The sequence below is a fragment of the Saccopteryx leptura genome, chromosome 2, assembly GCF_036850995.1.
Source record: "Saccopteryx leptura isolate mSacLep1 chromosome 2, mSacLep1_pri_phased_curated, whole genome shotgun sequence".
Lineage (NCBI taxonomy): Eukaryota > Metazoa > Chordata > Mammalia > Chiroptera > Emballonuridae > Saccopteryx > Saccopteryx leptura.
In genome coordinates, this window is record NC_089504.1 from 35,088,868 (window position 1) to 35,105,662 (window position 16,795).

The following is a 16,795-nucleotide window of genomic DNA, read 5'->3' on the forward strand; positions in this document are numbered from 1 at the left end:
AAGTCAGTCAGCAGGACACATGGTGCAGAAGAACTCAGTGAATGTTAGAAGCTATGACAATTTCATCTGTCTTCCCACGGGCAGAGACTACACCGGTATGCCCCGTTTCTAGGCTGGTGCTGACGTCCGTCCGGGGGTGTTGTAGCCCCCCTGCAGGTGGAGAATCAGTTGGCCTTACCTCACACTTGATACGCACTTGCAGGTATGTCATAAACCGCTGGATTTTCTCTATGAAAATCAGGTCCGTAGACAGGTTATGGAATTTACTTTCAAACTTGTTGATGAAATCATTGGCCTGTAAAGAAATAGAAACAATAAAGGAGGGGGGTTAACTGGAACTTTTCGGTTTCGGAAGCAGAGGGGGCCAGGCTCGATTAATGGTCGGAAAGGGGGCTTGACTGGCCCTGCTGATCTTACAATCAGATGTCTTGGGAGCCCGGCTGGAGGCCAAGGGTGGGGTCCAGGTACTGGACCTACCTGGTCCAGGTACTCGCTCTCCATCTTCTCCATGTTGATCATGATTGAGTTTTCAACAGACTCTATCCGGGAGGCTTCCCTCTCTAGTCGATTACTTAGAAAGTCAATTTCTTCACAAGAAAAGTTGCCTCCCTCTGAAAACAATCTGAAAATAATTGGGGTGAAATTAAAGCCAGTGGTCAGACCTGAGACTTTCCATTCATTCCAAATACTGTGGTTGACAAGGCTTTAGATTAAAAGTACAAGATCAAGGTAAAATGAACGCAAGTAGTCCAGGGACAGAAGCAGAAAAACAACCCAAATGTCCATCAAAGGATGAATGGATAAACAAAATGTAGTATATATCCACAATGGAATCGTACGCAGCCTTAAGGAATAATGAATGACACTCTGACACATGCTACCACATGGATGAACGCTGCAGTCATTCTGTTAAGTGAAATAAGCCAGACACACAAAAGGAAAAACTTTCTGTGACTCCACTTATACTGAGATACCTGAAGTAGTCAAATTCGTAGAGGTAGAAAATAGTGTGGTGGTGGCCAGCGGCTGGGGCAGAGGAGAGTGGGAGTTAGTGTTCAACGGGTGCAGAGTTTCAGTTTGGGAAGATGAAACGGTTCTGGAGACGGATGGTGGGAATGGCAGCCCAGCACTGTGAATGCACTCACTGCCCCTGAACTGTACTCTTAAAAATGGTTAAGATGGATCATTTCATGTTATGTATATTTTGTCACGATAAAAATTTCAGGGGGAAGAAACTGATGAACAGCTAAGGAGCTGCAACAAAGAATTGATGCTTCTCATTTCTTTCCCTTCCTGTCTGTCTGCTTCTATCTGTTTCTCTCTGTTTCTGTCAGAAAAAAAAAAAAAAAATTGGGCGAGTGGGACGCGACCAACTCTCAACAGAGAAAGCCCGGTGGCCCGGAGAGGCCCCGGGTGCGGGTCCCACCTGCAGTGTTTGATGAACTCGACGTTGGTGTAGCGAAGCTTGCCCAGGCTCTCTTCCAGGTACTGGCGGAAGCTGCGCAGGGACACCTGGATGACATCGACGTAGCTAAACAGCTCCTGGTGCAGTGTGCTGCTGAGACTGGCCAGCCTGGGGGACAGAGGAGGGGCAGAGTGGCGGCCTGGGCGTGGAGGGCAACCTGGGAGGCTGCTTGAGCTCCACTGCTGTGCCCAGTGGGACCGCCAGAACCACTGCTTGCCTTCTCTGTGCAGAAAAAGAGCCATTAGAACAGGGGTCCCCAAACTTTTTATACAGGGGGCCAGTTTACTGTCCCTCAGACCGTTGGAGGGCCGGACTATAAAAAAAAACTATGAACAAATCCCTATGCACACTGCACATATCTTATTTTAAAGTAAAAAAACCCAAAAAACAAAAAACAGGAACAAATACAATATTTAAAATAAAGAACAAGTAAATTTAAATCAACAAACTGACCAGTATTTCAATGGGAACTATGCTCCTCTCACTGACCACCAATGAAAGAGGTGCCCCTTCCAGAAGTGCGGCGGGGGCTGGATAAATGGCCTCAGGGGGCCGCATGCGGCCTGCGGGCTGTAGTTTGGGGACCCCTGCATTAGAAGAAAGTTCAACATGCCGGTGTGTGCAGGACACTGTGGAACTCCGTGTGCTGGAGCAGAGGGCATTTTCTCCTTCCCTGGCCCCTGCCACCAAATAGGGAAAAGAATCCCCAGATCCTCCTAGGCCTCATCTTCCCTGCAGCACGCTCTCTCTGACTCTCAACAACATAGCTCCTGCTTCCTGCTCTTCTGAAAGAGTGCCCTGCAGGCTTTCTCCCCACACCCGAGTCCACCTGACCAGCTGCCTCCGGGGTGCCTGAGCACTGTACAGACACCTGTGAGGCCTCCCTGAGCACACAAGAGCATCTGTTGCAAAGCCCTGAATGACCTTCCTCCTGGAACCGCTTGCTCTGCCCTGAGCATGGCCCTGCCTTGAGCTAGGCCAGTGCTCCTTCCTGTCAGGGGAATTCTTCCACCTCCCACCTTCCTGCCTCCCAGCCCCGGGACTCCTGCGGGAACACTATTCCCACCTGTGCTGGATGGAAGCGGTCTTTCCCATCACGGACATTTTGGGTCATGTCGTTCGCATCCCTGCACTCTGACTGCAAATGCCCTTGTCTCTCTCTCGCTGTTCACCCACCCTCACCTGTACCCCTGCCTACAGCCCCCAGGCCCTAGAGCAGTGGTTCTCAAAGTGTGTGCCAGGGTGTACTGGTGCGTCCTAGAAGATTTCCAGGTGTGCCCTATGGTATTCCAGAGAAATATGTGCCTGTTGGGGACCAAAAACCAAACAGGGTTTTTGGAGTTTAGATTTTTGGGGGACAGAAGTGTGGGGAATTGGCTGTAAGCTGACAGTCTGCCCAACCCTCCACCTCACTGCCTGATTAGGTTGCAAGAGGCTGTTAAACTGTGGTGCTGGATTGTTTACACTACCCCCCACGTTCCCCGGAAAGACTGGAGGCAAGTTTCTTCTATCCTTTGTTTGGTGTAAAGTTAAGATGATATGTATGGTGGGGGTTTTCTGCACTCAACACAATTAAGAGTAAAAAGAGAGGAATTCTTCAATGTATTGACGAGGAAATGAGAGTTTGCCTTTCAAATATATGCCCAAACACTGAAGAAATTGCTAGGACACATCAGGCTCATGTTTCTCATAAACACAAGAATGAAAAACACATTCACGCCGGGACCTGCCAAATTTACTAAATCTTACTAAGTGTGTGTGTGTGTATATATACACACACACATACACACATACATATATATATGTATGTATATATATATAACTTTTTTGTCTTTTTTATTTTAACCCCTCTTTTTTACAAATTCTAAAAAGCATAACTCAAAAAATGTAACATAAAAATGTTTTTTAATGTTAGAATAGCTTGACCACGTGGTGGCGCAGTGGATAGAGCATCGGACTGGGATGCCGAGGACCCAGGTTCAAGACCCCGAGGTTGCCAGCTTGAGCGCGGGTTCATCTGGTTTGAGCAAAGCTCACCAGCTTGGACCCAAGGTCACTGGCTCGAGCAAGGGGTTACTCGGTCTGCTAAAGGCCCGCAATGAAGGCACATATGAGAAAGCAATCAATGAACAACTAAGGTGCCGCAATGCGCAACGAAAAACTAATGATTGATGCTTCTCATCTCTCTGTCCCTGTCTATCCCTCTCTCTGACTCTGTCTCTGTAAAAAACAGAAAAAAAGCATATTGGGGCTTGAAGCATATATCAATAAATGATAATGTCAAAACAAATTTAATTTTGTCATATTTGTTTCATTTAATTACCATAAAAGAATGCTTAGATTATATATATATATATTTTAAATATTTGACTTAATTATTATAACATATTTCTCAGAAATTTGTATATATTGTGCCTACAATTATTTGTAGGATTTTAAATGCACCCGACTTAAAAAAGTTTGAGAACCACTGCCCTAGAGAAATGTTTCGTGCAGCTGGATGCTGACTCTTGTGTAAAGAGGTGAACTGAAAAGGGAAGGCTGCTCTGGGCCCAGAAGACATGACTCCCTTACCCACCAGGGAGGGACCACACCTCTGCCAGCAGCCACCTGGCTGGGTTCGAGGCCCACAGGCCAGGGTGGGGACTCCAGGGTCCTTACTTCTGGCTCCTGGTAGCATTCAGGAAGACGTGTTCCATGTCATAAATCTTGCGGCGGAAGTTTTTCGTCCTTGTGTTTTGCTCCTCCTCGAACTGGGAGAACATCAGCCTCTCCTTCCTCAGTGCCTCTGTCACCGCAGCACAGTGGCTGTCCAGCCGCTCTTGATGAAGCAGGAGCTCAGCTGGAAAGCAGGAGAGAAGCTGAGGTCCGCGGGGTCCTGTGTCACCTCGGGGCATTCCTTTCCTGGACAGTGACGCCGCCTTTCCCAGGCCAGCTGCAGAGCAGGTGCCCCTTGGGGCAAGGCCCTGCTGCCCTCGCCAGAGCTTAGCCTGGGAATGGGTGCGAACCTCAGGGAGGCCACTCTGAGACTGCCCCCGGGTGTCTAACTGGAGAGAAGGTGCTGCCTGGCTGTGGGCAGGAAGGGCCCTGCTGGCGGAGACACCTGCCTGCAGCTGAAGGGAACAAGGCCCAGGAGATGGAGAGTCCCAGGGGAGCAAGCTGGGAGCTGGTAGGATGGGTGAGGAGTTAGAGAGGGCAGAGAACTTGGCGAGAGGGTCTAGAGGTAAACACCCAGCCCATAGCTGGGCAGTTGGCGGTTGTTTCTTTAGATCAGTGGCTACTCATTCCCAAAGAGCCTAAATTGCAACGGACTTCTAAGGTGCAGTAAAAAGAACCAGGATTTGGCTTCACGAGCTCCATCAGAGGCCTTTAGAGTGAGCAGAAAGCCCCCGATTGCCCTATCTGAGCCCCTTGCTGCCAGGAGTGCTGAAATTGCTGTGGTTCCCCCTCTGTCAAAAATGAGTGCTGTGACTCTGAGACGTTGCTTCTCTGGCTTTGATTTCCACATTGTGCATTGGGCCAGGGAGCCAGGGAAGGGGGAGGAAACCACCCTTCAGAAAGCATCTTTATTTCTAGTTATAGTTAATGCACATTGTTCAGATGAAGACAATTCAGTTCCAAAGTCAAGCAGGTCTCCTAAGGCCACAAGCATAAGACTACAGGCCAGGTCTATTCCACCGCCATTTCACTGCCTGGGCAAGAGGTTGGGATCACGCGGGGCAGTCTGGGAGTTCTAAAGACCTATAATGGAGCTTGGAGTGTGACGCAAGTGAAACCCTGACAGGGCTCCTTGAAGGAGCCAACTAAGAGTGTGCCCCCCACAAACGGAGCCCACTGCCTAAGAAAGAAAAGGCACCTCTTTTTAGGTGTTTACATTATTAAGCTGAAATTAATGGCTACCACATTTGGAGGCGGTGGCTTGTACAAGGTGCTCATGATACCTCACTGTATCACTACCACCAACATCCCCTTGTGGTGGGATATGGATCAGAGAGGTCAGGTAACCTGTCAGTCACACAGCTGCAGTGGTTGAGCCTGACAGCTCTGATTCCTGAGCTACAGACTTGCTAGAGCATCTGCCATGTAGGTGTGTATCTGACAGGTGTGGACAGATCTGGAAGCCACATAGCTACAATAGGACAATACTTTTTATTTCAGTATCTAATGCCCCCCCTCCCCATTTTTTAGGTGAGAGAAGGGGAGATAGTGAGGCAGATTCCCACACATATCCTGACCAGGATCCACCCAGCAACCCCCATCTTGGGCTGATGCTGAGTACCAAGCTATTTTTAGCACCTGAGGTTGACTTGCTAAAACCAACTGAGGTATCCTCAGTACTAAGAGCTGATGTTTGAACCAATGGAGCCACTGGCTGTGGGAAGGGAAGAGGGAAAGAAGGGGGAATAGGAGGGGAAGAGAAGTAGGTAGTCACTTCTCCTGTGTGTCTTGACCAGGAATTGAAACCAGGATATCCATACATAGGGCTGACCCTCTAGTCACTGGGCCACCAGCCAGTGCCCTAATGTCCTTTTTAGAAAAACAATTTAAAAAAAAATTCATTAATAGAGCGTCAGCCTGGCATGCAGGAGTCCCAGGTTTGATTCCCAGCCAGGGCACACAGGAGACGTGCCCATCTGCTTCTCCACCCCTCCCCTTCTCCTTCCTCTCTGTCTCTCTCTTCCCCTCCCACAGCCAAGGCTCCATTGGAGTGAAAGTTGGCCCCAGTGCTGAGGATGGCTCTGTGGCCTCTGCCTCAGGCGCTAGAATGGCTCTGGTTGCAACAGAGCAACGCCCCCTGGTGGGCATGCTGGGTGGATCCTAGTTGGGCGCATGCGGGAGTCTGTCTGACTGCCTCCCCGTTTCCAGCTTCAGAAAAATACAAAAAAAAAAAAAAAAAATTCATGAACAAATATTCTGAGTACTATTTTCTCTGCCAGCCTGGGAGGTACAAACCCTCATACTTATCTTCCATGGTGTGACAACAACAAGATAAATGTTGTGTGGTGCTGTAAACTGGGGCCATTAGTGAATGTGGAGCTGTGGTGGTGCAGACAGGGGTCTGGGGCCCGGCAGCCTTCCCAGGCAGGGTCTGTACCTGCCCTGACGTTGTGGACATCCTTTTCAACGTGCTGGGCTCTTGGCTGGTGCAGGTGCAGACGCAGCTCCAGTTCTGAATCCAGCTTATCAATCTTAGTGGCCACGATGACCCGGGCATCAAGAACACGTTGGTCAAACCACTTCTCTAAGTGCTCAAAAAAGCCAGCTCGAAGTCTGAGGAAGAGACCATGTGGGTCATCCCTGCCAGCAGTCGTGACCAGAGAGAGATCTTTCCATATTGATAAAGTACTTCACTCTTCCACTCCTTCTTGCTTATTTTATTTCCCCACTACATTGTATTTTTTGATCGGGGTGGACGATTATTCTTTAACCATACCCCTGTTGGAGGATGCTGGGTGGTTTTCAACCATTTGTTCTTACAAAGAAGGTGACAATAAATAACCTTGTATGTGTGTAGAGTGTACAAGCATTTCTATAAGATAAATCCTCTGAACTGGAATTGTCAAATCAAAGGCTAAGCTACATGTGTGGTTCTTGAAGATACAACCAAAGTGCTTCCATTGTAAGGCGACTTGAACTCCCATTAGCAGTGAGGAATAGTTCCCACTTCTCCATAGCCTCGGTGTGTATTGTCAAACTTTTAAATTTGACAATTTTGTCATATAATGACTGAGACTGAGCATATTTTCATTTGTTTAAGACTATTTAATTTCTTTTTATGCATGCTATGTATTAATATCTTTTGCCTAGTGCAGGCGTCCCCAAACTATGGCCTGTGGGCCGCATGCGGCCCCCTGAGGCCATTTATCTGGCCCCCCACCACACTTCCAGAAGGGGCACCTCTTTCATTGGTGGTCAGTGAGAGGAGCACTGTATGTGGCGGCCCTCCAACGGTCTGAGGGACAGTGAACTGGCCCCCTGTGTAAAAAGTTTGGTGACCCCTGGCCTAGTGTGTAGCTGGTTGTTTTTTGGGTTTTTTTCTTATCAGTCTCTTTATACAGAAGCTCCTTATATATTGGGGACATGAAGTCCTTTGACTATGACATGAATTGCAAATATTTTTTCCAGCTTATCATTTCTTCCTTTTTAAATGTATGTACTGTTAAGATAGCTACGTGTTGTTAAGATGTCAGTTCTCCCCAAATGTATCTATGGATTCAATGAGATAATAAAGAAAATCTCAGGAGATATCTTTTTATGGAAACTGATGAGCTGATTTTAAATTTATTTAGAAATGCCAATGGTTAAGGACAGTCAAGACACTCTCGGAGAAGAACAGATTTGGAGGATTTACACTTTGAGATATTAAGACCTAGCATAAAAAATATGGTAATCAACCAAGGTGAGGTGGTGATGCAAGGCTAATCACACAGAGCAGCAGAAATAGACACAGCAGAGCAGTGGGGAGAGGAGAGTTTTCCCAGATGGCGCGGGGCCAGCTGGTTCTCCATTGGGGGAAGAAGTTAATGTTGACTCCTACCTCACACCATAAACAAAAATCAGTTCCAGGCAGATTTTACAACCAAATGTGGAAGTTTAAAACAGTAATATTTGTAGCAGATAACATAGGACAATATTTTCATAACCTTGGGGCAAGCAAAGATTTCTTAGATAGGACACAAATTCCACTAATCTTAATGAAAAAAACTCTGCTTATTACAAATTAGAATTTCTCTTCATCAAAAGATACCTTTAAGAGAGTAAAAAGGTACGCACAGAGAGGAGATGAATATTTGCCATGTATTTACCTAACAAAAGCCCTCACATCCAGGGGAGGCAACACTCTTATGAACCAATGAGAAAAAAGACAATCCACATGGGCAAAACATGGGCAAGAGATTTGAAGATAAAATAACCGAATGGCCAATAAGTATATGAAAAGGTGCACAACATCATTACTCATCAGAAAAATACAAAGGAAAACCACAATAAAGCACCACCAACAGACACCAGAATGGCTAAGATAAAAACCCCTGACAGCACCAAGTATCAGGGAGGGTGTGGAGCAGGGGGAACTCTCACATGCTGTGTCAACTGTTAAAACCACTTTTGAAAACTCTTAGTAGTATCTTTTGGTTGTATCTCCTCAAGATGGGCACACATATAACTCTATGTCCCAATGTCCCAACAATCCCACTCTTACTATATATCTAACAGAAATGTATATATATGCCTACCAAAGGATGTATACATCAAAAATGTTCAGAGCAGCATGGCTGGCATATTCCCAAATGGGAAACAAATGTGTATCAATAGTAGAATGGATAAATAAAATGGGTTATGATGGAATACTATACAGAAATAAAAAATAAGCTTCAGTCACATTAGAAAATAGATATGAATCTTAGAAACATAATGGAAAAGGCTGAAATAAAACAGTACATTCTGTATGATTCCATTTAAATAAAGTTCAAAAACAAGAAAAACTAATTCAGTAGTTAGAATATTTGTTATCCTTGGGAAGAGAGGGCAGTGACTTGGGACAGGTGCATGAGGGGGACTTCTGGATAATGTTGCACTTCTTGTGGGTACTAGTTACCAGGTGTATTCCCTTTGGGTAATTCATTGAGCTATATGCTCATGATTTCCATATTTTTTGGTACGTATGCTATCCTGCAACATGCAAATCCAATCATTTAAACACAGAACTATTTTTCTGGTTAGTTGCAAGCCCAGATGGCATAGTGTTTAAAATTTAAATCATGGATCTAACTACTTTGTACCTCAGAGCTCTTATTCAAGTTACTAAGTCTCTGAGCTTCAGTTCTTTCATCTGTAAAATGGGCTAATTACTGTAACCTTGTTATACTAATTGGAAGTATTAAATTCTCTCAATAAGTATTAGCTCTTGTGGTGGTCCTGGCTCTTCTTTGTTCTCTCTCTCTATATATATATATATCCGTCTGGGGTGTGCAGAGGACAGACAAAGGCCTGTGATAGAGGAAGAAGAGGATGAGGTTCAAGTCAAAAAGACATAGGAAGATTCTGAGATAAAAGAGAAAAGAGTAAAAAGGCTTGATTTTACTCCTTCTATTCCCTGCCCATGTATAAACATGGGAGTTAGACTAACCAGGTGATCTTCAGCTGGTTAGTTCTAGCTACGACAGTGTGCAGTAAGGAGGGCAAAGGAAATGCTATCCTAAAGCCAAATGCAAATTTCCGCCTTTGGTACAAATTCAAACATGAAGGCCAAGAAGTTTGGGAGTTAGGGGAGGTAAATTCTCAGTGATAGAATTATGAATAATTTCTATAATCTTCATTGTACTTTTTTCAATTTTCTAATTTTCCCCAATACATGTGTCACACAATCAGAGCCAAAGACCATACCAATATACATGTACCTATGGTCTATATCTATAAAAATTTTTTTAAAGTAAGAAACCCTGAAGATTACTGATAGGCCATGATATAGAACCCATAAACATCTTGCAGAGAAAACATTATGTCTTAGGGACAAGGCCAAAGACAGCAAGGCACCCTGGAACAGGCAGACGGGTCATTCTCACAGAGGTATCTGTGACTGCAAATTAATTCCTGAACACTGGCTATTTTTTATTGTATTTCTCATCTATACCCTCAGTGATACATTACCTTCTTCCAGCTGAAATTGGTCTACTTTTTGATAAAATAGTTTACCTTGTTAATAAAACTCAGGACATAAGAGAATGAGAATAAAAGGGTTTCCTACTCACTGTTTCTTAATTTCTGAAACTAGTGTGGATGAAATTATTACTTGTTCTAGGAACTTGGCGTTGGAAGTGTCGTTGATGAGAATGGCAGAGAAGTTGGAAGGGGGCCTCTTGTGTTCCTCCTCTTCTTGTTCCAGGGGTAGGAAGACGAAATAAGTGTTCCCACTGGAAACTGTGAAGGACTCCATGTCCTCCTGGGATTCAGCCCCCAGACTCTCTTCCTGGGCATCGGACTAAGCAGAAAACAAGACTTTAGATGTGACATCATCAAACAGACTTGGGGATCCCAACCACAGCTTCCTTGACTGAGGCTATAAATCTGTGAGCTAGATCTTATCTATAGTTGTTTTTCCCCACATAGTGCTTTTAAAATTGGGAAATTCCACATATGGATTTTGGACTTTTCTTAAGAATCAGACAGTCTAGCAGTTCTGAGCTACATCCTCACACAGCAGTGTTGGCTGGAGTTGAGTTGCCATAAACAGTATGTTGGATGTCCTTCCAAAACTCATATCCCTCATGTGTTGGTATTTGGAGGTGAGTGTTTAGAAGGTGATTAGGTCATGAAGGCAGAGCACTCATGAATGGGATGACTATCCTTATAAAATAAACCCAGAGAGCTCCCTTGCGCCTTCCACCATGCAAGGACACAGTGAGAAGATGGCCGTCTGTGAACCAGGAAGTGGGCCCTCACCAGACACCAAATCTGCTGGTGCCTTGCTCTTGGATTTACCAGCATTTAGAACTGTGGGGAAAAAAATGTCCATTGCTCTAAGCTGCCCAGTCTATGCTGCTCTGTTACAGCCCAAATGGACCAAGACAATGCTCTTCAGCACTTGTCACCACTTTACACTTGGTCTCTAGCTCTCTTTTCTATTACATGCTGGTGGGCGTTTGAATTTGAGACCCCTGCTCAGAAAGAAGTATCATATGCCAAATATCCCACAGAAATACAGGAAAAGAGTCTTTTGCAATTTCATCACTATGAAATTCAAGTTACTGTTCTGTGAGTTTGAATGTGTTGGATAAGATTTAATAACATGAGAGTTACTTGTCTGCACTCTAAGCAGAGCTCTGTCTGCCAACTTGGAGGTGGATCCTTTGTTTCACACACCAGAGAATGGGAAGGGTGAAGGAACAGAGAGGCTAGGATCACCTAGACAATAAAGAAGAGCCAGGAAAGAGTGAGGTCCAAGGAAGGAGGAAAGCCCTATGATTCAGAGTAGGTTGTAGGATGGGATGTGAGGAAAGGAAGGTGACTTTTATAAAACATTGCAGCAAGATAAGAATTGGATCCCTGCTGACAAAAATAAAAGGTGTGCATACCTTTATAATTCTTCATATGAACCCTAAGGGAGACGCAAGCTTGTGCCACTGGGAACTCAAGCTTGTAGTAATGATACACAGTGACCATAACCCACTTTCCCTATGCCAAAGGGTAAATCCATGCTGACCTACCTCGACCACAAATAAATTCTCATGCTCTTCCTCTTCCTCCTCCCCCTTGTCTTCTTCCTCTTCCTTCTCTTCCCCTTCCTCCTCCTCTTCCTTCTTTTCCTGTTTCTCCTCTTCCTTCTCTTCCCCTTCCTCCTCCTCTTCCTTCTTTTCCTGTCTCTCCTCTTCCTTCTCTTCTTCCTCCTCTTTCTTCTCTCCCTTCTCCTTTTCTTGAACCATCACATTTTCCTGGTTCAGGGATGGGTTTAAGGAGCTGTCTCTTTCAACCTGCATTTCTTCTGATCCCTGAGGAGAGTCCTCTCTCAATTCATCCATCTCTTCGCTCTGTACAGATACATCCTGCTGGCTCACTGCCACCTCTTCAGTGACGAAGAACTTGGTGCCTGGATATTTTATTTCTTCCATCTCCTTTGCTGGCCCGGAGGAACTTGTGCCTCCACTTATGCTTTCCTCACTTTTGCTCATTTCCACTTTAGCGCTTTGCTTCCTCCTCCATTTTCTCATTTTCTCCTGGAAATGCTTTTCATGTGCTTCTGTTGAGGCCCAACCCCAAAGCACAGGGAAAGACAGGTTATCAATGTAGCCTGAATTGGGTGTCCCCAACCCAAAAGGATACAAGAGTAGAGTCAGAAAGAATTAGACTTGACTTGTGAAAGGTTTACCTGGTTCCCTGAGTCTGAGAAAGACCTCCCCATCCAAGTTCTACAAGGAAAAAACACAGGACACTGAGTGGGCTGTCTGCTTCCTCCACAGTGCCACTTTAAACGCATCTCTTTTCTTTTAAGTAAAAGGATCATTCTCCCTCACCCCCACATCTAATGCAGGCATTTCACTGGGGTCATCAGGGTGTTCCCAATCCTGGGAAACTTTTCCTTAATCCCAAACAGACTAGCAAACCCTTTCATCACACAGTGGGCATTAGTAGAATCAAATCTCAATCTGACGCATTTTTGGTAATGATCCAGGGCAAAGAGCCAGAAAGTATAAACTGAAGGATTTAAACAAAGGGGCAGGAATCTGCTGTGTCCAGTTCATTCTGAGTTCACCGACATACAGAATGAATGTGACGTATAAGATCTGGGAGCCCTCTAATTAACACTACCAATTCCCTGGATGAAGTGACAGATACAACATGTCATAGAGAACAGTGTGAGCTGTGCAGTTTGTAGGTCTGGATTCAAATCCCAGCTCCTTACAAGTTGGGTCACCTTGGGCAATCCTTTTAAGCCCTATGGGGCTCAGTGTCCTCCTTCACGACATGGAGACCATGACAATGCTCACTCTTTAAGCCAGGCAACCAGACTGATCTCAAAGGGCAGATGAGAGCTCAACCCTCCTATAGCTTGAGCTTCACCACTCCCTAGGTGCCACGGGGAGCATTTATGAGCAATTGGGACAGTGATCCCTGCCTAGAGGAGGATTCTCTGAAGACTCAGGGGCTCCATACATATAGAAAAGCCTCGGCCAGATTCAGTGTCAACCACAAATATTTTAGCTGTGACCATGCAGGACTCTGGCTGGGTCAGTGGGAAAGAGTCAAACTTTGGGAGAGTCAGACCAGAACATGGCAGGTATTCACGCATTTACCCAGGGACATTCTTTGTGTCTGAATTATGTGTAAGACACTGTGCTGAGGGCAATCCAAGTTGAATCAAGGTTAGTAAGGCACACCTGCCCTTCAGGAGACACTTCCAACAGGAGCTCTGAACTCCTGTATTTGACAGCAGCCAGTGTTCAAACACACTCAGAGAGAGAAGTGAGGGGGTGAGGAAGGTGATGCGGGGTCAGGCTGAGCAGGTGGGGTACTTGTCACTCATGGTAGTGGACCGGAAGTAAGGGCAGGTTTGGGGTGTGTGGAGGCTGGCAGATGCCAGCAGAGGAGCAGAATGAGGAGGGGAGGGGCGGGGCATATACAGGAAGAGTGAGGAGTTAGCTGAAGCAGGGACAGTCAAGGTGGCAACCAGGGGAGGGGCCTCTGTGGTCACCTAGGGGCTGGGTGGATTGCGTAGGAGCTGCGGAGTCAGTGAGGGCCTTGTGAGCAGAGTGGGTAGGTCAGAGCTGTATTTTAGGGGTTATATGGCAGTGGTGGGTTGGGTGAATGGAACTCAGTGAAGCATCTAAATTAGGCTTTTTATTGTAAATCCATTCAAGCCCTTAGGCCTGAGTTCTGAGTCCTTCAACCTCTTCTAAACTGAGAAAGAGGTGGTTTCTTGTACAAATACTTTTGGCTTTCTACTCCTTGATGTTCTGACATAGATTCTAACCCCATACAGGTTAGTGGAGGGGTTTAAAGTTGAAGCAAATCAGAACTAGAAGTCATCCTTGGTTTCTGGGCGAGTGGCTGGGCTTTTTGCAGTGCTGGGATTCAGCTGGTTCGCACTGGTTCAGCAGAACTGATGCCTAATTTATTATTGAGTTCGGCGAACCGGTTGTTAAAATGGTACTTGCAATCAGGGTTCTCTCTAAGGTGGGCATCTGGGGAGCCGCCCAAGTGGAAATCACAAATTTACATTCCTTACTCATTTTTAATGTTCATCTGAGCAACAGCATATTCTAAGCACTTGTAGTAATGTTCATTCTGTCCATAGGTGGAAAAAAATTTGATGGAACTAAGCTTGTAATATTTATTTATCCATTTCATAAAACCCATTATATGTTTGATGAAGTACTACATTTTAATTCCCTTGCATTTGTTATGTCAGTAAATAAACATATAACGTAAAGAGAAAAAGTGTCAAACAACCAGGGAGTAACAAGCTGAATTGGAAATATCTTAAATAACAGTTTTATTGATTTAGTCAGGTATTATTTAATATTTATTCATTAATATTTTAAAACTCTTTCTTATAACATAATCTAGTTTTGTGTACCTCTTTTATTGTTCTTATTTAAGTATTAAATGCATGAAATAATAAACTACCTTTCAGTATGTCATTTTTTTATACTTAAAACAGTCATTAGGGAAGAGAACCGGTTGTTAAATTATTTGAATCCCACCACTGGTTTTTGTATCCCTCTCCATACCTGCTCAAAGATTTCACGGACATGGAAGTGTCGGCTGAGGGAGGCGCTGTAGGAGTTGAGTTCTTTCAGTATGATCGTCGAGTACTTCAACACTTCTTGTGTCAAGACGACATGAAAATATCCATATCTGTCAGGTAGGTAGGTGAGACCATTATGTAAGAAGGGCTCAGATGAGTGTGGGAGACCCCAGCCGAAAGTCAAGCCCTTGACCCCACGGATGTGGGCTGACATTAGCATTTACCTCTATACAGAAATGCTGTATAGATTTCTTTTTACAATAATAGTTCTTGGTTTGTTTTGCTATTTTTTTTTTATCCTACAAGGAATACCTACTCTTTGTAGAACATTTAGAAAAGATACATTGGCCCTGGCCAATTGGCTCAGCGGTAAAGTGTCAGCTCGGTGTGTAGAAGTCCTGGGTTCTATTCCCAGTCAGGGTACACAGGAGAAGTGACCATTTGCTTCTTCCCCCACCTTTCCCTTCCCCTCCCGCAGCCATTGCTCAAATGGTTCAAGCAAAGTTAACCCCTGGTGCTGAGGATGGCCTTACTCAGGCACTAAAATAGCTCAGTTGCCGAGCAACAGGGCTGTGGCCTAGCAGGGCAGAGCATCACCTGGTAGGGAGCTTGCTGGGTGGATCCTGGTCATGCATGCAGAAGTCTGTCTCTGCCTCCCTGCCTCTCACTTAATTAAAAAATAAAATAAAAAAGAAAGAAAACACACACGGGAGTGCTCTCTGCTTATTGTAACATGGGTCCCCACTTGTCACTGTCCTAACCCTGTCCTTGAACTTCATCTACATTATCCCATCAAACCCTCTAATGCCCCAGGACCCAGACTTTTATCTGTTTCCCAAATAAGGAGACCAAGGCTCGGAAGGTCACTAATAGCAGTGGTCCCCAACCCCCGGGCCACGGACCGGTACCGGTCCACAGAGAAAGAATAAATAACTTACATTATTTCCGTTTTATTTATATTTAAGTCTGAATGATGTTTTATTTTTTAAAAATGACCAGATTCCTCTGCTACATCCGTCTAAGACTCACTCTTGATGCTTGTCTCGGTCACGTGATACATTTATCCGTCCCACCCTAAAGGCTGGTCAGTGAAAATATTTTCTGACATTAAACCGGTCCGTGGCCCAAAAAAGGTTGGGGACCACTGACTTACAGTATTTGCTTCAAGATATATTTCTGGATCTAAGTGCTATGAATGGTCCTTGCAGAATTAGTTGTATACAAAGGCACAAAGATACAGGATGGTTCACAGAGAACTGTTTTTAACATTGGAAAACTGGGACCAATCTTAAAAAGCTATTGGGGGATGATTAAATCATTATGAAGCCACTATATTAATGAAGTCTACATGGTAATTTAAAAATGAATATAGATTTGTGTTTAGAGAACAATTTGCATAGTATGATCCAACCTTTAAAAAAATGCTTACTGTATATACGTATATATTCACACATATACATGCCCATAAAAAGTAGGAGTTGGGCAGGAATGGGGGGAAATTTTCTATATGTTTGTATTAGTTAACTTTTTTTTTTCTTTAACAAAAAGCATGTATGTTTTAAATTTTTAAAGGTAGGGGAGGGAGGACCTACACTCTTGACCTTTAAACTACAGGGCCTTAAACCTTCCTCTATAGACTTTTGAGCTCAAAGTTCTCCCTGGAAGTTAATGTGTTGACTAAGAGGAGACCTACAAAGGACCACGACATTCTCCAAAGCTGGAGGTATCATTTAATCTTGAGTTTATTAGGCATACCCCTAAGCTCCAAAGCAGGTGGCCTCTGATCTTAAATATAAGTTACAGGTCAACCCCTTCCATCTTCTGGGATCTGGTTTGCTTACCTGCATTTCATATTCTTTAGAAAATCTTTGGCCTTTTTCAGGTGAGACGTCAGTGTTTCCTCATTGCTTTGCTGCCTCAGTTGGTCCAACAGCTCATCGAAGCAGGCCTCCTGGGCCTGGCAGCCACCCGAAACAGGAGGAAGCAGACAGGAGTTACTGGAGCTCGCAGAGTGTAAGGTGCTACGCAGAGACCCTGCCACCAGAACTGAGGTCCAGGAGCCCAGGGCAGGCCCAGGACTCTCTTTT

At 44.9% G+C, this 16,795-nt stretch overlaps 1 protein-coding gene across 2 annotated transcripts in view; it reads right to left on the reverse strand.

The window, feature by feature from the left end:
* Positions 1-16,795, reverse strand: part of CCDC180 (coiled-coil domain containing 180) — a 55,922-nt gene that overhangs the window by 17,023 nt on the left and 22,104 nt on the right. For both annotated transcript variants that reach the window (XM_066367611.1, XM_066367610.1), the window contains exons 15-24: positions 16,550-16,665; positions 14,692-14,818; positions 12,330-12,369; positions 11,671-12,200; positions 10,216-10,445; positions 6,561-6,736; positions 4,127-4,307; positions 1,427-1,573; positions 478-622; positions 179-295 (exon numbers count right to left, since the gene is read on the reverse strand). In XM_066367611.1, coding sequence (XP_066223708.1) covers positions 179-295; positions 478-622; positions 1,427-1,573; positions 4,127-4,307; positions 6,561-6,736; positions 10,216-10,445; positions 11,671-12,200; positions 12,330-12,369; positions 14,692-14,818; positions 16,550-16,665 — 1,809 coding nt within the window. The remainder of the gene's footprint in view (positions 1-178; positions 296-477; positions 623-1,426; positions 1,574-4,126; positions 4,308-6,560; positions 6,737-10,215; positions 10,446-11,670; positions 12,201-12,329; positions 12,370-14,691; positions 14,819-16,549; positions 16,666-16,795) is intronic.